The sequence below is a fragment of the Euwallacea fornicatus genome, chromosome 6 (genome assembly GCF_040115645.1).
Source record: "Euwallacea fornicatus isolate EFF26 chromosome 6, ASM4011564v1, whole genome shotgun sequence".
NCBI lineage: Eukaryota > Metazoa > Arthropoda > Insecta > Coleoptera > Curculionidae > Euwallacea > Euwallacea fornicatus.
In genome coordinates this window covers 5951948-5970862 of record NC_089546.1, presented here as the reverse complement: position 1 = coordinate 5970862, position 18915 = coordinate 5951948, and the positions used below count along the sequence as shown (strand labels likewise).

Genomic DNA, 18915 nt, shown 5'->3' with positions numbered 1-18915 from the left:
GAGGCACCCTAAACTGAACTACAAAACGTTGGTGAGATAAAATTCTATATACTTTATTATTACATTTAAAACTGCAATCGATACATCTTACAATTACACCGTAAGTCAGATACGTTGTTGCCAGATTACAAAACAGAAATAAAACCTCAAAACGAAAACATCTATAACACCTGAAAGGTAACACGATTAGCACAGGTGGCTATATGGAATATCAAAAACAAATAACATCGAGATGAGTATTCTTAGGACCATCGTTTGCTATGGAATGCCATAGTCATCTGTTTGTTGAGTACTTGGAATAATGTCTTTGGTTACGGCCCTGCAGTCCATTCGACAAAGGCTGATCAGGATTGTTTGAGAGACTAGGACCAGGATCCTGAAACCATTTACATATAAAAATCTATAAAAACTTATAAAAAAAAGTTTTACTTCAGAAGTGTCCCCTGATGGCACCTCATTTGAATTGGTGATTAATAAAAGCTTATTCTCTTCAGCTGCAATATCAATAATCCCACCCCTGCTTTTTTGATAATTGAACAACTGTTGCATCTTCTGTTGCAGCATCTTTAAGTCACAAGTAAGTTCAAAGTTTTGAGCATTTTCTAATTCTTTGGGTGGCAGAGCAGTTTTCAGCTCCTTCACATCACAGCAAATTGGCTCTCGGCACACAGGACAGCTGGCCTAAATTGTATCCTATGTGCTAATTTCTAAGTTTAAACTTAAATAGTGATTTAAAGGTTACCTGGAAACCATTAGTAGCTTTTTTCCATGCCGGTAACTTGTCTTGTTCTTCTTTAAAATGCTTCTCAGTTATTATAATATGTTTGGCAAGACAATAATTGTGGAAATAATGAAAGCATTGGGTTTTTGTAAAACTGTCCCCTTCAGCAAATCCATACAAACATACAGTGCACTGGCATGTTGGCAAATTGCTCTCAGTTAAGCTTTCTCTGATTAACTACAATTTTAAATTGTTAAAAAATGTATATCATCAAGAAAATTAAGGCTTTGCCTCAATTAATTCATATATGACCGCTTGTCCCAAATATTCCGCACACTTTTTCTCTATCTCTCTATACAAATGGTTAATAGTAGAGTCATCCAATCCCCTTGGACTTTTCAGCCTTATAACAGGCTTACAATCTGGATAACCATCAGGTAACTCAGCCTCTAATGTAACACGCACATATTGTTTCTCTACTTCATTGGCAGTAGAAGGAAATATTACACATTTGACTAGTTCAGCACAACCACTAGAGCGATTATCTTTGAATGAAATTCATATTTTAAAGAATCGACTGGGACTTACTATTCATTATGTGATATTGTGATATCCTCCATCAAAATAGCTTCCAGTGCCTCTAACTCCTCCTGTACTCTGCAAATTATGAATGAACAAAATATTGATTATTATTTGAGAAAATTCTGTGAGAATTTAGAATATACCTTTCTTGTTGAGACATTTTTCTCGCAGCGGTAGGCAAGTAGGCGATCAATAAATCACTGGATTTTGCAAAAAAAGAACAAATTGACCAATAAATAACAAAACAATCATAGGCAGTAATGCAAATGTCGAAAACAACTGTTTTATGTTTTATATTGATGTATGTCAAAGTTAAAGAAAATTGAAGAATACTTTAAAACAAGTCAGGAAAATATATAGTATACAAATGACGACGTCGTTGGTGGTGCGACAAACATGTCTTGTTTGTAATAATTTAAAATTTAAATATTTGATAATAATTTATTGTGCATTGTAAAAAAACAATATATAAATCTCATAAAAAAATCATATTGTCAGCTCTTGATACTTATTAGCCTCGACTCAACAGTACTATCACCGATGAAGTATTTTATTTGACTCTAAATATTTCATACCGTAATAAAATATTGTGATATTTTGTAATTTACCTCGAGAATTTTCAATCAAGTATACTGACAACACTGTAGGACACCGGTTAGGCTGTGCGGTGCAACACAAGGAAAGTGCTTTTTTGTGGTGCAGCCGGTGTTCCTCCATTTCCAGTATTCCAATTTATCTTGTTTCTGCAATATTGTAATTAAGTTTACTACACATTTTACTACATATTTTATTGGAACACCAAGTGCAATGTCTGAAGGAGATCTAAGTCATTTAATTCCCAGCCCTCTAATTACTAAGAGGACGAGATCCAATTCTACGTAAGTTTAACTAGTTGTTTGTCTTATTCTAACCTTGGAACCCAAATCAATTGCTGTTTAAACGTTTATAACGTTCATCCAATTTTTTTAATATTTTGTAGTTGTGAGAGGATACTGAAAAATAATGTTTTATATGGGAACATCAAGCACTTTTGTCGTGCAAAAGGACACGGATTTATATCTCCCGAAGATGGCAGTGCTGATATTTTCGTGCATATTTCCGAGTAAGAACCATTTCTGTCTTTTGTAATATTCACTGTGTCACACTACAGGGTCTCCACATTTGACAGTAGATTTTTGCCTAAAAATAGTACTTATGTGCAATATGAACTCCATCCTATACACACTTTGTTGTTAAAACTAGATATAAGTAGCAAATTTGAACATTTTTGGGTGCAGAATATGTGGTAAAAGTCCTGTTATTCAAAGATCCTAGTCCCTACAAAGTTAATAATTCTCTTTTTTTTTGCAGTATAGAAGATGAGTATATACCACTGACAGGTGACAGGGTAAAGTATCAGCTATGCCCAATTCCACCGAAGTTTGAAAAATTTCAAGCAGTGCATGTTCACATTGTGGAGTTAAAACCTGTCATACATAAAAAATGGGAGCAGCTGGATTAATTAGGCCAGATTTGATTTCTTTCTATATTATTTTATGATTGTTAAGAGGCAATTCTTACACTATTTAATCAAGCCGAAATGTTAGTAATAATGATAAAATATTTGTCTCAAAGATTTAGTTTTAGAAAACCTTGCTCTCAAATAAAAGTATTTTTTGAGCATTTAAATTTAGGTTTTTGACTGCAAGGTCGATTTCGTTCATATATGTTCTTGAATATGTATGTGTAGGATAGAAAGGTGTTGTTATGTTAATGAGATAAGATCAGTAGAATTAACAAAAACCGAAATAAGTATGTAATGTAGTAAAATCGAATGGAAATTTCAAGAATCCAATCTTTGAGTGAACAAAAGGTAGTTTTTAACAAAAAAGAATTTGAACTAAATGTTGAAACATCAGTTTCAGTGTAAGACATTTTATGATAATAGTAAACTGCTTAATCAACAGTCTACGTTTATCGCTCACCTTCTATTGCCAAGTTTTCTTAAATTACAAATTCTACTCCCTGCGTCCTCTACTGTTACTTCTATATACTGGACTCTTAGTTCTGGTCTCCATGCCTGTGTATGAATTAAGTTTTGTTTTATTACAATCATTATCATTGCAGTGGTAACACTACATTTAATATAGTATTTAGTTTGGTAAATAGTCTTAGATTTTATTATTCTGCTTTTTGTTAATAGTTCAAACTAATTCTTGTCATACAGTTAATAGTCAGTTCTAATAATACCACAATACAGATCCAAAGCATTTTAATAAAAATATGTATAAAATACAGTAAATAGATATAAAGTGGACGGATTATATTTCAATATCTTATATTGAGAAACAAAATTTATAGAGTGATAAAGCAGGCTAATAATGTTTTCATATTTCTTGTTCATAAGCCCTGTGCCTTAAGTATTCTCTGTTGTCAGAAGGCAAAGTAGTATGTCTTACTTTGCATAACTTGGGACCCCATTTCAATAGTCCCATTATAGTCCCCAAGACAAAAATTAAGGTTACAAAGGCCATCATAGGATAATAGACGTGAAACATGGTACTTAGGAATTTAAATTTCACTTTCCCTTTTGGTCCTTAATTCTAAAAATTCGGCGGCCTCCGACTGAGCTTCTTCTTGAGGATGATGATAAACCACCTGATTTTCAGAAGAAATCCCCTGTAGCTCTGAGGAATACTCAAGAGGAGGTTGTTTATGAGGAGTTGCAGTCCACAAAGATACAATCCAGCGATTTCCTATAAAAGTAATTTATTATTCAACTAAAAAACTAAGTTCAATTTTACCTGTGTGTCTGTCGTTCCAGTAGTCAGAATATCTAGAGCAGCAACCCAAGGCAATATTCAGAATAAAGAGTGTAAATCCGATAATAGCACAAATAGTTACAGCAATGTAAAATGGGGTAAAATTGCCAACGTGGTCTGAATGAGACTGAACCTGGTGTTCGCTGGCAGGCTGGTACTGGTCGTAGGGGTAAATATTAGGATACTGAGGGTCGTGCTGATTCGATGGGTGGTTGAAATATAGATCTGGGTTATATTGATCTCGTGTATTCAGGAATGTATTGCCATAAATCCGGTCTTGGCCTGTAGACATTTCCGTTGCTTAAAGTGAGAGCTTTGAGCTGTAGAAAGGTGTAATGAAAGAAAAATGAAAAACCGAAGGTGTGGCCGTTATGGATGGGCGTTCGTGGGTTAGTTAAAGTTAATTGTAGTAATTAAAAACAATGCCTTAAAATTAAAAAGAGGGAAAGGGAATTACCTGACCATCAAGGCACAAACTCAAATACAAGTTAAAAATCGTTTTTTAATTTAAATACTAAATAAAAATGATAATAAACAGGTAATGGGCGACAGCTATATACCATTAAAGGACACGGATTATTGCTACTAATATTCAACCAGCAACGATGTAACATTGGATGGAGAACGGCTTAGACACCTGCTATCTTTGTACTCTCGGCTGTTTTATGGTCTTTATAATCAAGTATTCTAAAAGCATGAGAAATACAAAAAAATCAGGCAAGATTTCGGCTTTTCTAAATTAAATTTCAGACTTCAATGAAAAAAAAAATTATATCTTAAATCCGTTACATTATTGTTTCCTATGTTTTTTTTATTATCGTATATATTTTTTTAAATATGTAAAACATTTACCATAATGTATGAGTTTTTAATAAGTCGAAAAGAAATTTCGGCTAAAACCAATTGTTTAACTCTATCTAAAAAATTTTAAACAATAGTTACGGGTTACGTAAAAATCTCTTATCTTAGACACTAATTAATATCTTAAAAAAATGTTAGAAAAACAGCGCGCTGTTGCCTTTCTGTTTCATCGGTTATCGAAAACATGTGGTAGAAGTCAGTAGACATCTGACAAATAAAAAGTTAAGATTACGAAAGTGGTAAGGTAAACGAGAAAAATTAGTTATAAAAATCAATAGATATATAATATTGGCTTGAAAAAAGTTCTGTATTAAAAACTTTTTTATTTGAGAACATGTCATTAATATGCACCTGCAGAAGATTTACTATTCATGAATTTCTCCGGCGTTCAACGTTAAATACTTTGAAGTTCCATGCAGTCAATAGCAAACCGCAATCGAAGTGTTTATTGGGTAAAATCCCTATAGTAAACAAACCACAAAATAGAACGTACTTCTGGTTCTTCAAACGACGCACCAACCGAGAAGTCCGACTTGTTGATAATCCTCCTGAAGACTACGAGTTAATTTACAGATACACTTTTGACAACATGATGTTGAGTTTCCAACATTTGAGCTTGTACACTGCAGTTATTCTCGGCGTTTCATATTTATTGAAAGGCAGGCAAATTGGTGTACCAGCAGAGGGTGCCAAGAATAAGAATACAGAAAAATATGAAAAAAACGCATTGGGTAACGTTATGCTTATAGCTGAGGATTCAGATAGTATCGTCTTCTTGACAGGTTATATACTTTTGTTCTGCATATTTCACGTAATAATGATGAGGATGCCTGTTAGAATATATAGTCATCCTACTCATAAAAAATATTTGATGTGTTTTTATGGTAGTATGCCAAATCAACTCAAAAAAGTTCCAATAAAAGCAGGCAAATTAATTAGAAAACCAGGGACTTTTAATTTATTGTTTAAAAATGATATGTATGAGAACAAAGAAACTATGGAAAAGTATATTTTGTATGAGCATCATTTTAAATGGCCTGCTGATTTGTATATTTTGTTAGGGGAGCAAGAATATCCAGATGTTTTTGATAAGTTTAGTGACAAATATGAACAAAAATAGTTGTAATGGAAGATGCTAAAATAAACTTAAACTAAGAATAACACACTTTTTATATCCTCTACATGCACCATAGCAAAACAGTTAAACTGGCATGTTCAAAGCTCACTAATTAAACAAATTAAAATTGAATATTCGTCAAAACAAACAGAACACCCAAAAGATTTAACATCAGTAATCTGCATTTGCCTGCTAATGTGACATTTATAAAACGTGAAATAGTGAAATCACCTTTTTCTATACTTGAAACGTAGCTGAAAAAGTAGTAAGAATGAGAAACAGTGGAATAAAAATCACATCGTCATTCTATTGACACACCATATAAAACTTTTAAAACATCTAAAATTACTTAACTACAATATAATTGACTGACAACTAATTAAAATTTCAATCTTAAGTTGGTATAACATATAACATAACATTCAAATTACTTAGTTTTTTTTTTTTCAAATTAGAGAGTCTTTTCCTACAATTTTTAAAATAAGATTTCATATAAAAATAAATGCATCTTGTAGTACTATCTTAAATCAGCATTCTCAGTGGTGCTTTTAAGGGTGATATGTATCAAAATGGAGGCTAATTCTAGGTCTTCGCTATACAAGTTCTTCAGCCACACGCTTCGATAGCCAGGACGAATGCAAGTTAACTAAAAAGAGCAAATCAATACTGAATTGTGGATTGCAAATTGCGGTTTCGGAACTTACCGGATAGGTGGCCTGTCCAATGAAATTCGGCTCACCGAAAACGTCTTCGCTTTGCACGACGAACCGCAGCAAAGCAAAATGAGGATTGTAAACGATGAATTCACAAAATTCGTCGTTCCACTTGGGATTAAACCCATTATCCATTGTCCTTTTGGTCGTATGTTTCACACCAGAATCGAACGAGGCTCCGATGATTTCCACTTCGACAAACGGACTGGCTATCCCTCTTCTAGACCTAAAATCTCCATTACATTACCATTCTTAAGGTTACTGTTTGTTTCACCTACCTACACAAATGTCGACCAGCTACAATTTTTATTCCCACACTAACCGGTTTTACTACTCTATCTAAGTAGTTCTTGTCAAAAGGATCAAAGTCTGACCTGAAATGTTTCTTTAGTATGCCAAAACAGTATTTCGTGGTTGATCACATAAAAATACCTGGTCATAAATTCGGGTTTCAACAGATAACCGCAAGCGCCGTTGTCCCTAAATTTGGCCTGATTTAACTGCATGGGTTTGTCTCCCGTCTGATAATTCAAAGCTACCATTTGTGAGCCGCAGTTCCACATGTTTATGGGGTTGTAATTGGACGAATCAATTCTCAAACCATTCGGATACACCCTCGATATTTGAGTCTTATGAAATAGAGTGAATCGTAATTTATAATTTATTTAAAAGTTTTAAATATACTTGATGGTATTTCAGGAAAAATGTTCTTTCCAACTGACAGATTAACTTCTCGGCCTTGGTTTCTGGGAAGGAGCTCATTTCATAGAAGACGAATCCTTTCTTAGCCCTGTCCATGTTAAAAGAAATGGACCTGCAATAAATTATTATGTTGGACAGTTCCTTGGCTATGCGGTACGCTCTTTCCATCTCTCGATGTTGCATTTCCTGCTGTGTGGCTTTTTGGGTCACTTCCCGAATTGCAGACAACCATTCCAAAGCCTTAAATCACGCTAATTAAAAATGTCAAAACGTCACAATTAACATACATAGTCACGTGACTGAACAGCAATGTCAAACGCCATTAAGGCAGTTGCCGGATTAATACGAATAACCCACTCTAGACCAGGCCTTTCCGCGTTTTGTAACAGCTCCACCACAGCTCCCTTCATATCTATCGATCCTTGGATTACCGAATCGCCCGACTGGTATTCGATCACTAATAAAACTCATATTCTTCTTCTCTACATAAAAACTCACTCCATCATCTTCCTGATTGGGTCCCGTCCTTTCGATTTCCTCCACATAGGCAGCAGGAAAGTACAACTGTCTGGCACCGCCATAGTCACCGCGCCACCAGTCTGCGCTGTCCGGCGGCTTGGTCACGTTGGAGATGATGGCGTGACGGCAAAATGACAGCTCGTCACCTCGTTGCGCCTTATAATCGTACAAAGCCTTGACGGTGATCTTGGGGGCAAAGGCCGATGGATCCATGTAGGAAGGAGCGGTATGATTGTAAGCAGATGAATCGTCTTGTTCCTGAACAAATTAAGCGTTAGATAATGGCGCAAAGGTTGCCTTAATTTGACTAGTTAAGACTTTAACATATCTTTGTAGGTATTAATTTTCTGTCAAAGATTTTTATTATATATAATTAATTATTAGATCTATAGTGCAATCCGTTTATAATGGACTTAAGGGGACTAATGGATTAAGTCATTATACCTAAATGTCTATCTTATAAAAATCAAACAAATTACAAACATAATTTTAAAATAATGCGTTTTAATGCCTAATTAAACATAAATTCAGAACAGAATAGAAAACACTTGTTTGTTAAGTACTTTAAAAACAATTAATATATAAAAATTGACATTATTTATAATTATTTTTTAAAGAAATCGATTATTTTCCTTTGAATAGAGATTTTTTAAATGCAAGTCTTCTACAGATGAAGTTTAATTTTACATAATTTAGAAAAAAACTCATTGCTGTCCTCTTGTTAAAAGAAATATCGTTGTAAAGTGTGTACACAATTTAGAGTCTCTTTTGGAATAATAGCGGTTTCTTTTTCAATATCAACATCCTTAATATCTTCAATTTCTTCTACTTGAAGTCCTTTATTTACTAAATCTGCATCAGCTAATTCTTTTATAACAACATTGTTGTCACCATTTACGAAATCATCAAAATTCAATGAATTTATTAATTTGTTTTCTCTTATTAATTGAGCCAATGAAATATCATCTTCTGGATCAAATTCCATATTAGAAGAAGTTGTTTTTAATAAGGCGGAAAGATGAAAACAATTACTGATAATTTGCGTAGAAACCTCATCTGATGCTAGTCTTAATAAATTTAAAATCTCTCAATTAGTAAGCCTTTTGATATTAGTATTATCCTGAGTTTCCAAGAGTTTCACCAGTGTTTTCTGTAAATTTGCTTTAAATTGCACGTTACACCCTGGTCGATGGGCCGTAAAACTGACGTCACATTGAGTGGGAAAAAAATAAGCTTTATGTTATGCAGTTTAAGGTCCAGATGGACTGGACAATTATCAACTAACAATAATATTTTTCTTTTTTCTTTGAGAAGCTCCTGGTCCTCCTTTTTAAAATAATCTGTTAAAATTGATGTCATCTATGCCTTGTTGTTCCAAAAATAGTCAGTAAGAAGACTGTTAATGTTTTTACACACCAAGGATTTTCTTAAAGTACCGAACATCAAATCCTTAACAGTTTAAATAAAATTTTTAACACTTTTCACTTGCTTATAACGAGTAATTTTCGTTTCCCGTTTCCAGAAAAATTAACACAAATCATGGGTGTGATGTGTTTTTTAGACATTTTTCCTACACTACATCTTTCACTTTTTAACTTGTGTGTTTTATCTTGCATCATTTTATTTTAAAAAAATTCCTGTTTCGTCATCGTTAAATGTTTTCTTCCGTATAATTATTACTTATTAGAAGTCAGACATGGACCAGCCATTCATCTAATATTTCTATCTACTGAGGTAACTCACTGTATATTCTTCCAAATACATTGTTGATAATGTTAGGCCTTTTTTTAAAACGATCAAGCCATTCAGAGCTGCATTTGAAATAATCGCCAATCATTTTTCCAAATTCTCCTGCCTTCACTTGTAACATTAAACGACTTAATGGGAAATTATTCGCCCTTTTTTGTCAAAATCACTTAAATAATATTTGATCGACCCGGGAGAATAAAGGCAAACGCATTATTTTCTTTCGGTCATTAGATTTCCAATCATTTGAAATTTTCTCACGATTCTTCCAAATATTTGACACTGTGGAGTTTTTTAATCCCATTTTGAACACAAAAATTATTGAGACAATCCTTTCTGAATATTTTTTATTATTGTTAGTTTTACGTGTAACGTAAATGCCCGTTTTACACTTTTACCTTATACCAAATTTTGTCCGATTATTACATATCAGTCCGAAAATACTTAAACAAAAGAATATTTTTAATGAAATTTTAACACCCTCTACTTCTTAAAGGAAGACGTTGCGGACTTACGTTCATAGGAACTTTTTGTGATAAAATCAATTAAAGGTTAATCCCTAGAAATAAGTACGTGTGATTCGTTAATATCTTGTATAAACACTGGTTGTTCTGTTAAGAATCAAAAGGAAAATAATGGAAGTAGCTGTATCTCGTCACCATATTAACAATCCATGGCAAACATCTATGATTCTGGTAAGGTTTATATTCTTGATTTAATAAGTATCAATCATATAAATCCATTGTTGCAACACCGGCCGAAACAGTACCATAGGAGGTTCTCCGATATGGTGCACTGCATTCCTAGCCAAGGGTTAAAAAACTCCACCGAGGGAGTTACAGGCAGTGATTTTCGTTTGTAACGCCGGTCGCGCAAGATGATCTAACTTTAAACCATTAGATCCCTTCGCGGTGCAGACAGGTTGAACGAGCGGAAAGGTAAAAAGGCATTGCACTCTGATCGCAGTGGTTCTGTGGGGTACTACGGCGAGTTTAAAGGGCTTTGGTCAGGTGTTCTTTTGTGTTTGATTGTGAAATGCCGCTGCGAGGTATGCGGGCTAAAGTGTTGATTTTAGCGGTGAGTATCCTCTTGTGCGGGCCTATTTGTATACATAATGTGGGCTACAAAAAATTTTCAAGTTTCAATGAAAATTCATTTATTTTCGACCAGAAACAGTTTTAGCCACGAGTTTTTAGCGTTTACCTAAAAGTAAATGTAATGAAAGTGATGTACTTCATAAAAATTACAAAAAGCCATCATTTTCAGGCAGCACTATTTGTGGTGAACCAGACTGCACTGGGTTTTTCCACTGAACATCCAAAACTTCAAACTCAACCAACTTCAACAATGACCAATGGGAAAAACGATCTGGTAGAACACCATTACGAAAACCTGCGACACATCATTGCATCCGATCAAGATCAGCAGGATCACTTTAGGCAAGCTAAAAAAGAGCCGACCATAGAAGGGGATGGACGGATACTCACATTAGATGAATTGAAGAGCAAATGTCAACATTTTTCTAGGTAAAAATACAGACAGACAAGTTAATGTTTAGGGCAAGAACTTTTAATCTCTAGATTATTTGGGTTGAACCGTTATGGTGATACTGCAGAGAACCTTTCCGATGGTGTAGATAAACCCATCAGCAGTACTGAGAGGTTTACAGTCAGGCCACTAGTTGAAGTCACACGTAGGCCTGTTTTTATCAAAAACCGACCCGCCTTTATACAAAAGAACGAGGCGGGTTTTTACGTCACTGTTTCCCCGTTGAGTGAAACAACAACTAAACGACCCTTTTGGGTTACCAATCCTCAATATCAGAAGGTATCCCAAGCGATACCTCTGACCACTACAACCACCGCTACTCCCACAACCACAAGATCGTCAGATACAACTACTGCAAAACCTAAAATTACGATTAAATATACCAAATACGAGCCAGTGATCCTTCAAAAAACGGTACTAACAGATGGTAGGGTGATGTATCATTGGCACAGAAGTCTACCGACAACACCACTTGAGTTAGCAGGTAAAATTAAACAAATAATAATATTAATTCGAAAGTTTAATGCGGTTTCATGTTTAGCTCCCTCGCCAGCCTATGAATATCCACTTCCGATGCCCATATCTCAGAGGAATTTCGACCTTTCCAAAGAACATACCGTGAACCCAAATAGCACGACGAGTACAACAACTGAAAGGTCTAGTTGGTTATTTATGCCATTTAGCGGCATTTTCGGCGGTGCACATGAAGAAGAAACAACCACGGTACTTATATTAATAATCCGTTATGCTTTTATAATTGTAACGTGTTTTAGGCCGAAACCATTACAACACCTTCTACTGTCATGGCAAATTCTGATGAGATACAAAGCGTAGTAAAGTCGGTTACATCATCCTATCTAAGTGCCGAGGATCTTAAACCTGCCGTAAGTAGTTTAAGTTGATTGACTGCGTCGCACGTCCACACTCCTGTCTTTTTGAAAAGTATGCAGCAAATTTTTCTGTTCACAAAAACACTTACAGAGACACGCCCCAAAACTTTTCGACGCATATTTCTATGCAAGAAAAAGTGCATTGGGCAACTAGTGTTGAAAGGAACATTTTTCACAAGTGTTTCATGTTATACCTACTTCTACAACTGCGAAAAATGCATAACATTTTTTTTCTTAATTCTCTTTAAATATATTCCAGTTTATTAAAAGCTAAACTAGAATGAGTTGTATACATTCATCAAAAAATTGTGTAGTAAAAAAATATTTGTATTGGTACTATTCGAGTCTCGCGCTACCCTGGGGTCTATAAAACAAGAAGAAATAATAACTGTAACATGTCCAGTCCAGTCCCAATAATTGGCATATTACAACATTCTTAGAACCGGCATATTTTCCAAATGAAAAACCAGAAAAGCACAATACATCGACAATGAAATTCCTCTTGCGCTATGAAATTCTCGCAAAAATTGCGACGCTTGTCTGCACATCAAGTAGTTTTTGACGAATGACTTACATTGTTCTATGACGTTCACATTAATGCAAGTACAGAGACCATCTATGGGCTTTCGATCGTCAGTTAAGCTCCATTTCTGCTGGTGTATTTTTTTTATAATTCATGACTATATTTTTTCACTATATACAAATCAATATCAAAGTCGAAATTTATTTGCCTAGCAACTAAAGCTAGTGGTACCAATCCACTACGACGATCTCGATTCGAACCTGGTAGTTCATAACAACAATTTGACACCCCATCAACAAGCTACTTCAGAGCTGCAGGTCATCAAAGCCGTCGGAATCCCCCAAACTATTCCCAGGTTTCATTTGGGATACACCGAAAACGGGTACGGTTTGACTTACAACGATGGAATGCAATACGCAAGAGGATTGTATGGCTCTCCCTATATCAACTATCAAGCGTATGAAGGAGGTGCTGTAAAGCGGGAAGCAGGCATGATGGAGTAAGTATTGTTAGGAGTAATATTTCGAAGTTATATAAGAGTATAGTAGGCTTAGCTTGAAGAACGGCTTTAGATCGATATATTTCTCTCATGGCAAACAGCCAAAAAATTCACATCAAGGGGACAATATGGATTATTATGAGATCTCTGGTGGAATAACTTATTTGTACCGTATTACTGTTCCTGAGCAGTTAAAATTTTCTAAACTCACGTTTAAAGTTATTTTGGAATAAAGGTCACCACCTTGACGAGTGCGACGACGTCAATGATCTCTGAGTCTCTCAGGTACTGCGCTTGTAGAAACATGTAAATGAGAGAGAATATCTAAAAGTGCATCTGAATAGATAACATTGTGGCCTATTCTTAATTGATTTCGACTCTCTAATATTGCCAAGACCTTTGTACTGGCAAACGTTGATGGTAGCAATAAGCGCAATAAATAATTATTAATATAGCGTAACAATGAAACCATTTAACTACCTCACTGTAAGACTGAGAAAAATAGTTTTAAGGAAGATCATTGCTTTATATAATCGACATTTTCTTGATTTAGTTTAGTTTAGGCTAATTCTTAACCATATAATAATAATATTCAGTATTTAATGTTTCAACTCTGTAGCAAGAAACAAAAAAATATTGTACAGAATTATCAATTAAGTAAATTCTTCACTTTCTTAGTTGTTAAGTATGTACTCCAATAACTGTTAATTTTGGGCTGGATTGGTGCAATGTTATATGTATTACTATGAAAGTGTGTAACTACTCGTAGGTTTTTGAATATGTATATTTTTTTAATGAAAAAAAAATGTTTTTCTTACCAATGCCAACATTCTAATAGCCTGTTCGGTAATGGGGTGGCTAAGCTTTACCCTCCTATACAGGGCATGAGCTTCGTAATAGTTAATCATGTCCACCAAGCTTTCAAATTCGACACTGCCTATCGTATACAATCGGCCCTCCAACTTAATTCGGCAATGCTTAATTTTCCTGTCAGCCCTTAAAAAAAATAAATTATCTTGAACGTTATTTCCAGTGTCGTTTACTGTTTTGTCAATTACTTTCGTAAATTTTACACACTAAAACTTATTCATTTATTCAAACAAAAACTGCCATATTGTGATGTATATTTCCTATAGGTTGCTGGACAACATGTAGGAAATTAATGAGCGATCACAAAAAATACAAATACACCTTAATTCAGAGATTAATATCAAGAATTCTAATTTCTCTTTTACCTAAAACTAATGGTATAGCAATTGATATCGTTCTCACTAGGTCTGACAAGAAAAGCGCCTTCTGTCTTTATCCGTTTCAATACGTCTTCGGCCTGTTGTTTGGTCGTGTGTTTATGATACCACTCTTCGTTTTCATGAAGATTTGGTTGAGGCACTGGTTCTTGTAAGGTGATGGAAAACTCCGTGGTAACTAATGGACAAGACCTACACAAAATTGACTAATCCAATGCTACCCAACAACACAAGCAAATACGTACCTATAATGCGTAATGAGACTGTACAGGCTGTCGAAGTATTTGCCATCTATAAGATAATATTTAGTTTGCTGCTTATCCTGCTTAGAGCGTATACGACAGTGGTTCACCTGGCCGTTGCGCCAAAAAGACAAAGAATATTCGCCGACAAAAGTCACGCTAGCTCTGACAAGAAAAGTCCCATCACCTAAAGATTTTATTTGAGAATAGAGAACAAGAAAGTCAGAAATGAAACGAACCTAAATGAGCATAAATTCGCAACAAATGCTCAGCTTCTTCTCGGCCTTTGGGCAATTTACCGTGAAACCATTTTTCACTAAAATGTAGCTCCTCGTTGGGAACATTTTTGTTAGGCCGCGCAAATGTGTTATTTTCCTCTTCCTCGTCTTCCCTGCAACTCTCTAATTAAATTTACTCCGCATTAAACTTATAGAAGACGTTTACCTTTCCGAACCTTCTCCATCCAACTTATAATGACTAGTATAGAACAATTTATTATCGTTTAACACGAAAAAATGTGGAGTCCACTCCTTATCGACTGGGTCTTCTAGGTACATTTCCCCGCTTTTAACGGCATTCCTGAAACCAAAAGAATTACTATTAGAAGTGTATCTGCGCCTGAATTATCAATTGGCTTTAAGACTGGAACGGCTTAGACAAAATATTAAAGGGTTTTATTTCAAACCCTCTTTCCTTAAAAAAAATGGTATTATCGTTTAGAAAAGCCGTACGTACAATACTACCTCTCATGATGTTCTATAGTCTAGAGACGGCACAGTTTCGAATTTCGGCATTGCTTTTCTATATTATAGTGTTTTCAAATTTAACATGCATTAGAGAACTGAAGCCATAAAAAACTAACCTTAGATCCATGTTGTCAGTTGACTCCATTTTCATGAACACCGAAGGCATGTCTTCTTGACCTTCCGGTAATTTTTTATGCTTTAAAATAATTTTGCGACGCAAATTGTAAGGAGAAGGCAGGACGGCCTCGTCTTTATCGTAAGGTCGCACCAAAAGCATATCACCAAAAATGTCCTAAATAAACAACAAATTATTTTCAACGGTGTTGTCGAGGGCTGTTTCAAAATTGCTACATAAATAATCTTACCCGCAGATTATTAGCCATCTTTCTCTGCTGTGGCAATGAACAGTTGTCCTCAATGGATAATATAACTGGATATTCAGACGTAACGAAAGCATGTTCTTTAATCGTCCTCAATACGTCAATAAATTTAATTTTACTCGTTAAGGTATGTCCATGGAAAATATATGGAGTACAGTCGGGGCCATCCCAACAGTCCAGCTCTATACACCTACAGCCCATTCGCAGGCAGCGGGCATACGCTTCAACCGAGGATTCTGAAGAAAACTGATCACCCGTCAAGTATCTAAAAGAGCATATATAAACGATCCTAAATGAAGGCTTTTCGTTAAATCCCTTTTTACGTATTGTGCGAGCTAGCAATCCAGTAGTGACACAACGGACGAGTCATGTCTTGATAAACGATGCTTTTACTAGCATCCCACAGATCGTTTTGTTTAGAGAATAGAAAATCTATAAATTCGGCGACAGTGAAACAGGGTTCTTGTACTTCTCTGAAACATACATTCTGCATCAATACCAGAATAAAATAGGAGAACTGTAGGATACCTGTGTGGATCTCGTAAAAAATCACAGATAAAGTTTCTGACCAGCACTTTATCGCTAGAAGAAAGGTCATCCTGTTCCTGGACGAAAAACTTTTGAAGTTCCTGAAGAGTTACATGTTTCATGTTAGAAGAATAAATGCGGATTTTATCGAATACGTCATTGATAACCTAGGAGAGAATTTTGCATATTTTTTTTGTGTACAGTGCTTCTATGTTGTAAACTTACATTTTCCTCTAGAATTAGCTTTTGATATAGCAAAGTAAAATCATCAAAACCTATTTCACCTCGTCTTCTGTTGTCTACTTCATTGAAAATTTCTCTTAATTTACTAGTAGGAATTTTGTAATTAATTCTAGGAAGAAATGACTTCAGATCTTTCAAGTTAACCCTGCAAAAATTTATTCCAACAAAAAACTTGACTAATGAATTTTATTCATACGTTTCCCTAGATCCCTCCATTTCATAAAATTCTCTTCTTAACCAACTTTGAACTTGTAAAGAATAAGGTGCACTAATACTATCTTTTACTAAATGGTTTAGTCCTTTTACCCACAGCCTGCGTTCTTCATCAGAGAGAGCTGCAAAATGTAAAATGTAAGTAAAAAGTATTTTTATTTTAACTTGGGATATTTGGTGAGTTTACCTGCTATACTCAGTGACCTTAATTTAAATTCAAGTCCATAAAACACAACAAAACATTTAGTTTCTTTCAATTTTGCTTCCTCAGGCCATTTTTCAAAATCCCTAGAGGCTTTCCCCACTCGGACTTCTTTGATTTCAGACAGATCAACTGTACCTATCATGCATTATTAAATGTTACATATTTGCAACAAATGAACATAAATCGATTTTTTACCTTCAAAACTAGCCTTGGATGTAGAATTCGACATAGGGCGAGTCCATATCAGCTGTCTAGTTTCTCGTCTAATGGCAAGAGTTTTACTTTCAGGTCTTTTCCTCCATGAAAATTTTGTCACCAGTGTGCCTCTTTCCAATTGACTAATAACTTGTTCCATTTCTGGGATGTAACCAGAACCACTGTGCAGTTGATGAAACATTGTAGCTGTGAATGATTGGTAAAGCAATTTAAAATGTTATTTTGAAAGAATATATGAAAGATATACAGTCAAGAATTCCTTTGCTCAGTTATGAATATAGTTTTTACTGCAAGTATTTAACTGGTGTGATTTTTTTAATTGAATATGAATAAACTGCCACTACAGCCAATAACAAAATCCTTTATTTCCAGGGGAAAATGATATCAACTGTTTGTGCTTTATGTCCTTGCCATAAAAATAATTACATCTATTCACAAAATAATCACTAATGAAATGCAAAGAGAACACAAAATTTGGTAATGTTGTTTGTCTTATTTTCCCACATGTAACAATTATTGCTCCATCTTTTTTTTGAATTTTTAGCAGTTTTTTAACTTTTTTTTGTCATATGTAGGCATTTGTATTGTAATTGGTTAGGTGCTTGAGCTTTGTAATCAGTGGTAATGCAACTCTTTAAATTATTATTTACTTTTTTTGTTCTGCAGATGAACTTGAAAATTTTTGTACTGATTTTAATGCCAGAAATCCTGCCTTCATTTTACAATTGATGATGAATGAGTAACTGAAACATGTACTTTAGAGAATTATGTAAAACTATTGAACAGTTTAGTTATCAGAATCTTTAGCAGGTTTATCCTTAAGCAATTTCATATTAATTTTTTTAAACAATATTTATTTGGCGGTGGATAGTCATATAGGAGATCAATTGGAAGGTGAAATGGGAAGCACGACACCAAATCGCAGGGTTTTAGCTCCTATTATCTACGACTATTAGTATTACCTCCTCATGTGGAAGTGTAGTATCAAAAGAGGGCCATACTGCTAATTCAATTCAATAGGTTTATTAATAGTAACATGCTATTTTAATCCTACTACAATTTATACTTAAAGTACTATGGCTTAAAAACTAATGAGCCATTACCTGGTGGCGCCTGATAATCAGTTGAAAGCAGGAAACAATTTAAGTATTCTTCTATATTGTAAATGCAATATTTATAATAGCCAATGAAATAAGAAAACATTTATTTTTCATTTCTATATGAAAATTAACACAAACATTGAATAGGAATAAGGAAATGGGTAACAATATCATTTACATTAATACAATATTAAATTAAAAATAATTTCTTTGCGAAAAAAAATAAAATAAACTCCGAATACAGAAAAAAAAATAAAAATTGTCTTGAACCATATGTCAAGATCCAAAACTATTTTATTAGGCTTTTCAGAAACGATGATTCGGATTAGATTGATCTTTCGCAGTGATTTTCAACCAATCGTGTTAATTTTTGATGATAACCAACCAATCCAATTGGTTAAAAATCAGTTATAGGTATGAATCTGTTCCACTTCGTAACTTCTAAAACGACCTTTTGATACATTTTTATGATTAAATATCAAGACGTTACAATTGTCTTCAAAAAATTGATAATTCTTTTGAAATGTTTTAGAAATAAATGTTAATGTCAGCAATTTTTAGTAATTTCAACAT

General features: G+C 34.4%; 5 protein-coding genes and 1 long non-coding RNA gene across 10 annotated transcripts; 3 read left to right on the top strand and 3 right to left on the bottom strand.

Annotated features, from left to right (window-relative positions):
- Nucleotides 1–28: 28 nt before the first annotated feature.
- On the bottom strand, nt 29–1572 carry LOC136339832 (E3 ubiquitin-protein ligase RNF25). 2 transcript variants are annotated; one of them, XM_066283366.1, is made up of 6 exons: nt 1447–1572; nt 1310–1378; nt 1013–1253; nt 743–958; nt 430–681; nt 29–376 (listed from the first exon to the last, which is right to left on the bottom strand). In XM_066283366.1, the coding sequence occupies exons 1-6, from the start codon at nt 1461–1463 to the stop codon at nt 275–277; spliced, it is 897 nt and encodes a 298-aa protein (XP_066139463.1). In that variant the 5' UTR covers nt 1464–1572; the 3' UTR covers nt 29–274. The 2 variants fall into 2 exon arrangements, with proteins under 2 accessions (XP_066139463.1, XP_066139464.1); XM_066283367.1 differs by lacking the exon at nt 1447–1572 and having other exon boundaries at nt 1013–1266; nt 1310–1358.
- Nucleotides 1573–1942: 370 nt separating this feature from the next.
- LOC136339834 (cold shock domain-containing protein CG9705) lies at nt 1943–3248 on the top strand. Its single transcript, XM_066283370.1, has 3 exons — nt 1943–2181; nt 2283–2405; nt 2654–3248. Exons 1-3 carry the CDS (start codon nt 2111–2113, stop codon nt 2802–2804), a joined length of 345 nt encoding a protein of 114 aa, XP_066139467.1. The 5' UTR covers nt 1943–2110; the 3' UTR covers nt 2805–3248.
- Nucleotides 3249–4249: 1001 nt separating this feature from the next.
- LOC136339835 (uncharacterized) lies at nt 4250–5071 on the bottom strand. The gene is made up of 3 exons (XR_010732214.1): nt 4957–5071; nt 4562–4791; nt 4250–4386 (listed from the first exon to the last, which is right to left on the bottom strand). It is a non-coding gene; the product is annotated as an uncharacterized lncRNA (long non-coding RNA).
- A 107-nt stretch (nt 5072–5178) lies between these two features.
- On the top strand, nt 5179–6126 carry LOC136339833 (uncharacterized). Its single transcript, XM_066283369.1, has one exon. The coding sequence runs from the start codon at nt 5300–5302 to the stop codon at nt 6083–6085; it is 786 nt and encodes a 261-aa protein (XP_066139466.1). The 5' UTR covers nt 5179–5299; the 3' UTR covers nt 6086–6126.
- Nucleotides 6127–6369: 243 nt separating this feature from the next.
- On the bottom strand, nt 6370–18613 carry sl (small wing phospholipase C gamma 1). Of its 2 annotated transcripts, none has more exons than XM_066283360.1 (21): nt 18346–18613; nt 17222–17428; nt 17009–17161; nt 16805–16943; nt 16591–16753; nt 16366–16532; nt 16161–16310; nt 15823–16102; nt 15574–15749; nt 15156–15290; nt 14951–15102; nt 14715–14898; nt 14458–14661; nt 14041–14218; nt 7996–8274; nt 7785–7940; nt 7480–7737; nt 7228–7424; nt 7074–7169; nt 6787–7021; nt 6370–6728 (listed from the first exon to the last, which is right to left on the bottom strand). In XM_066283360.1, the coding sequence occupies exons 1-21, from the start codon at nt 18443–18445 to the stop codon at nt 6600–6602; spliced, it is 3738 nt and encodes a 1245-aa protein (XP_066139457.1). In that variant the 5' UTR covers nt 18446–18613; the 3' UTR covers nt 6370–6599. The 2 variants fall into 2 exon arrangements, with proteins under 2 accessions (XP_066139457.1, XP_066139458.1); XM_066283361.1 differs by having other exon boundaries at nt 17222–17403; nt 18346–18612.
- Nucleotides 9142–14044, top strand: LOC136339830 (uncharacterized). Of its 3 annotated transcripts, none has more exons than XM_066283365.1 (7): nt 9142–10839; nt 11029–11288; nt 11343–11794; nt 11852–12033; nt 12084–12194; nt 12936–13222; nt 13272–14044. In XM_066283365.1, exons 1-7 carry the CDS (start codon nt 10798–10800, stop codon nt 13453–13455), a joined length of 1518 nt encoding a protein of 505 aa, XP_066139462.1. In that variant the 5' UTR covers nt 9142–10797; the 3' UTR covers nt 13456–14044. The 3 variants fall into 3 exon arrangements, with proteins under 3 accessions (XP_066139462.1, XP_066139461.1, XP_066139460.1); XM_066283364.1 differs by having other exon boundaries at nt 9144–10457; nt 10529–11288; XM_066283363.1 differs by having other exon boundaries at nt 9144–11288.
- Nucleotides 18614–18915: the final 302 nt, after the last annotated feature.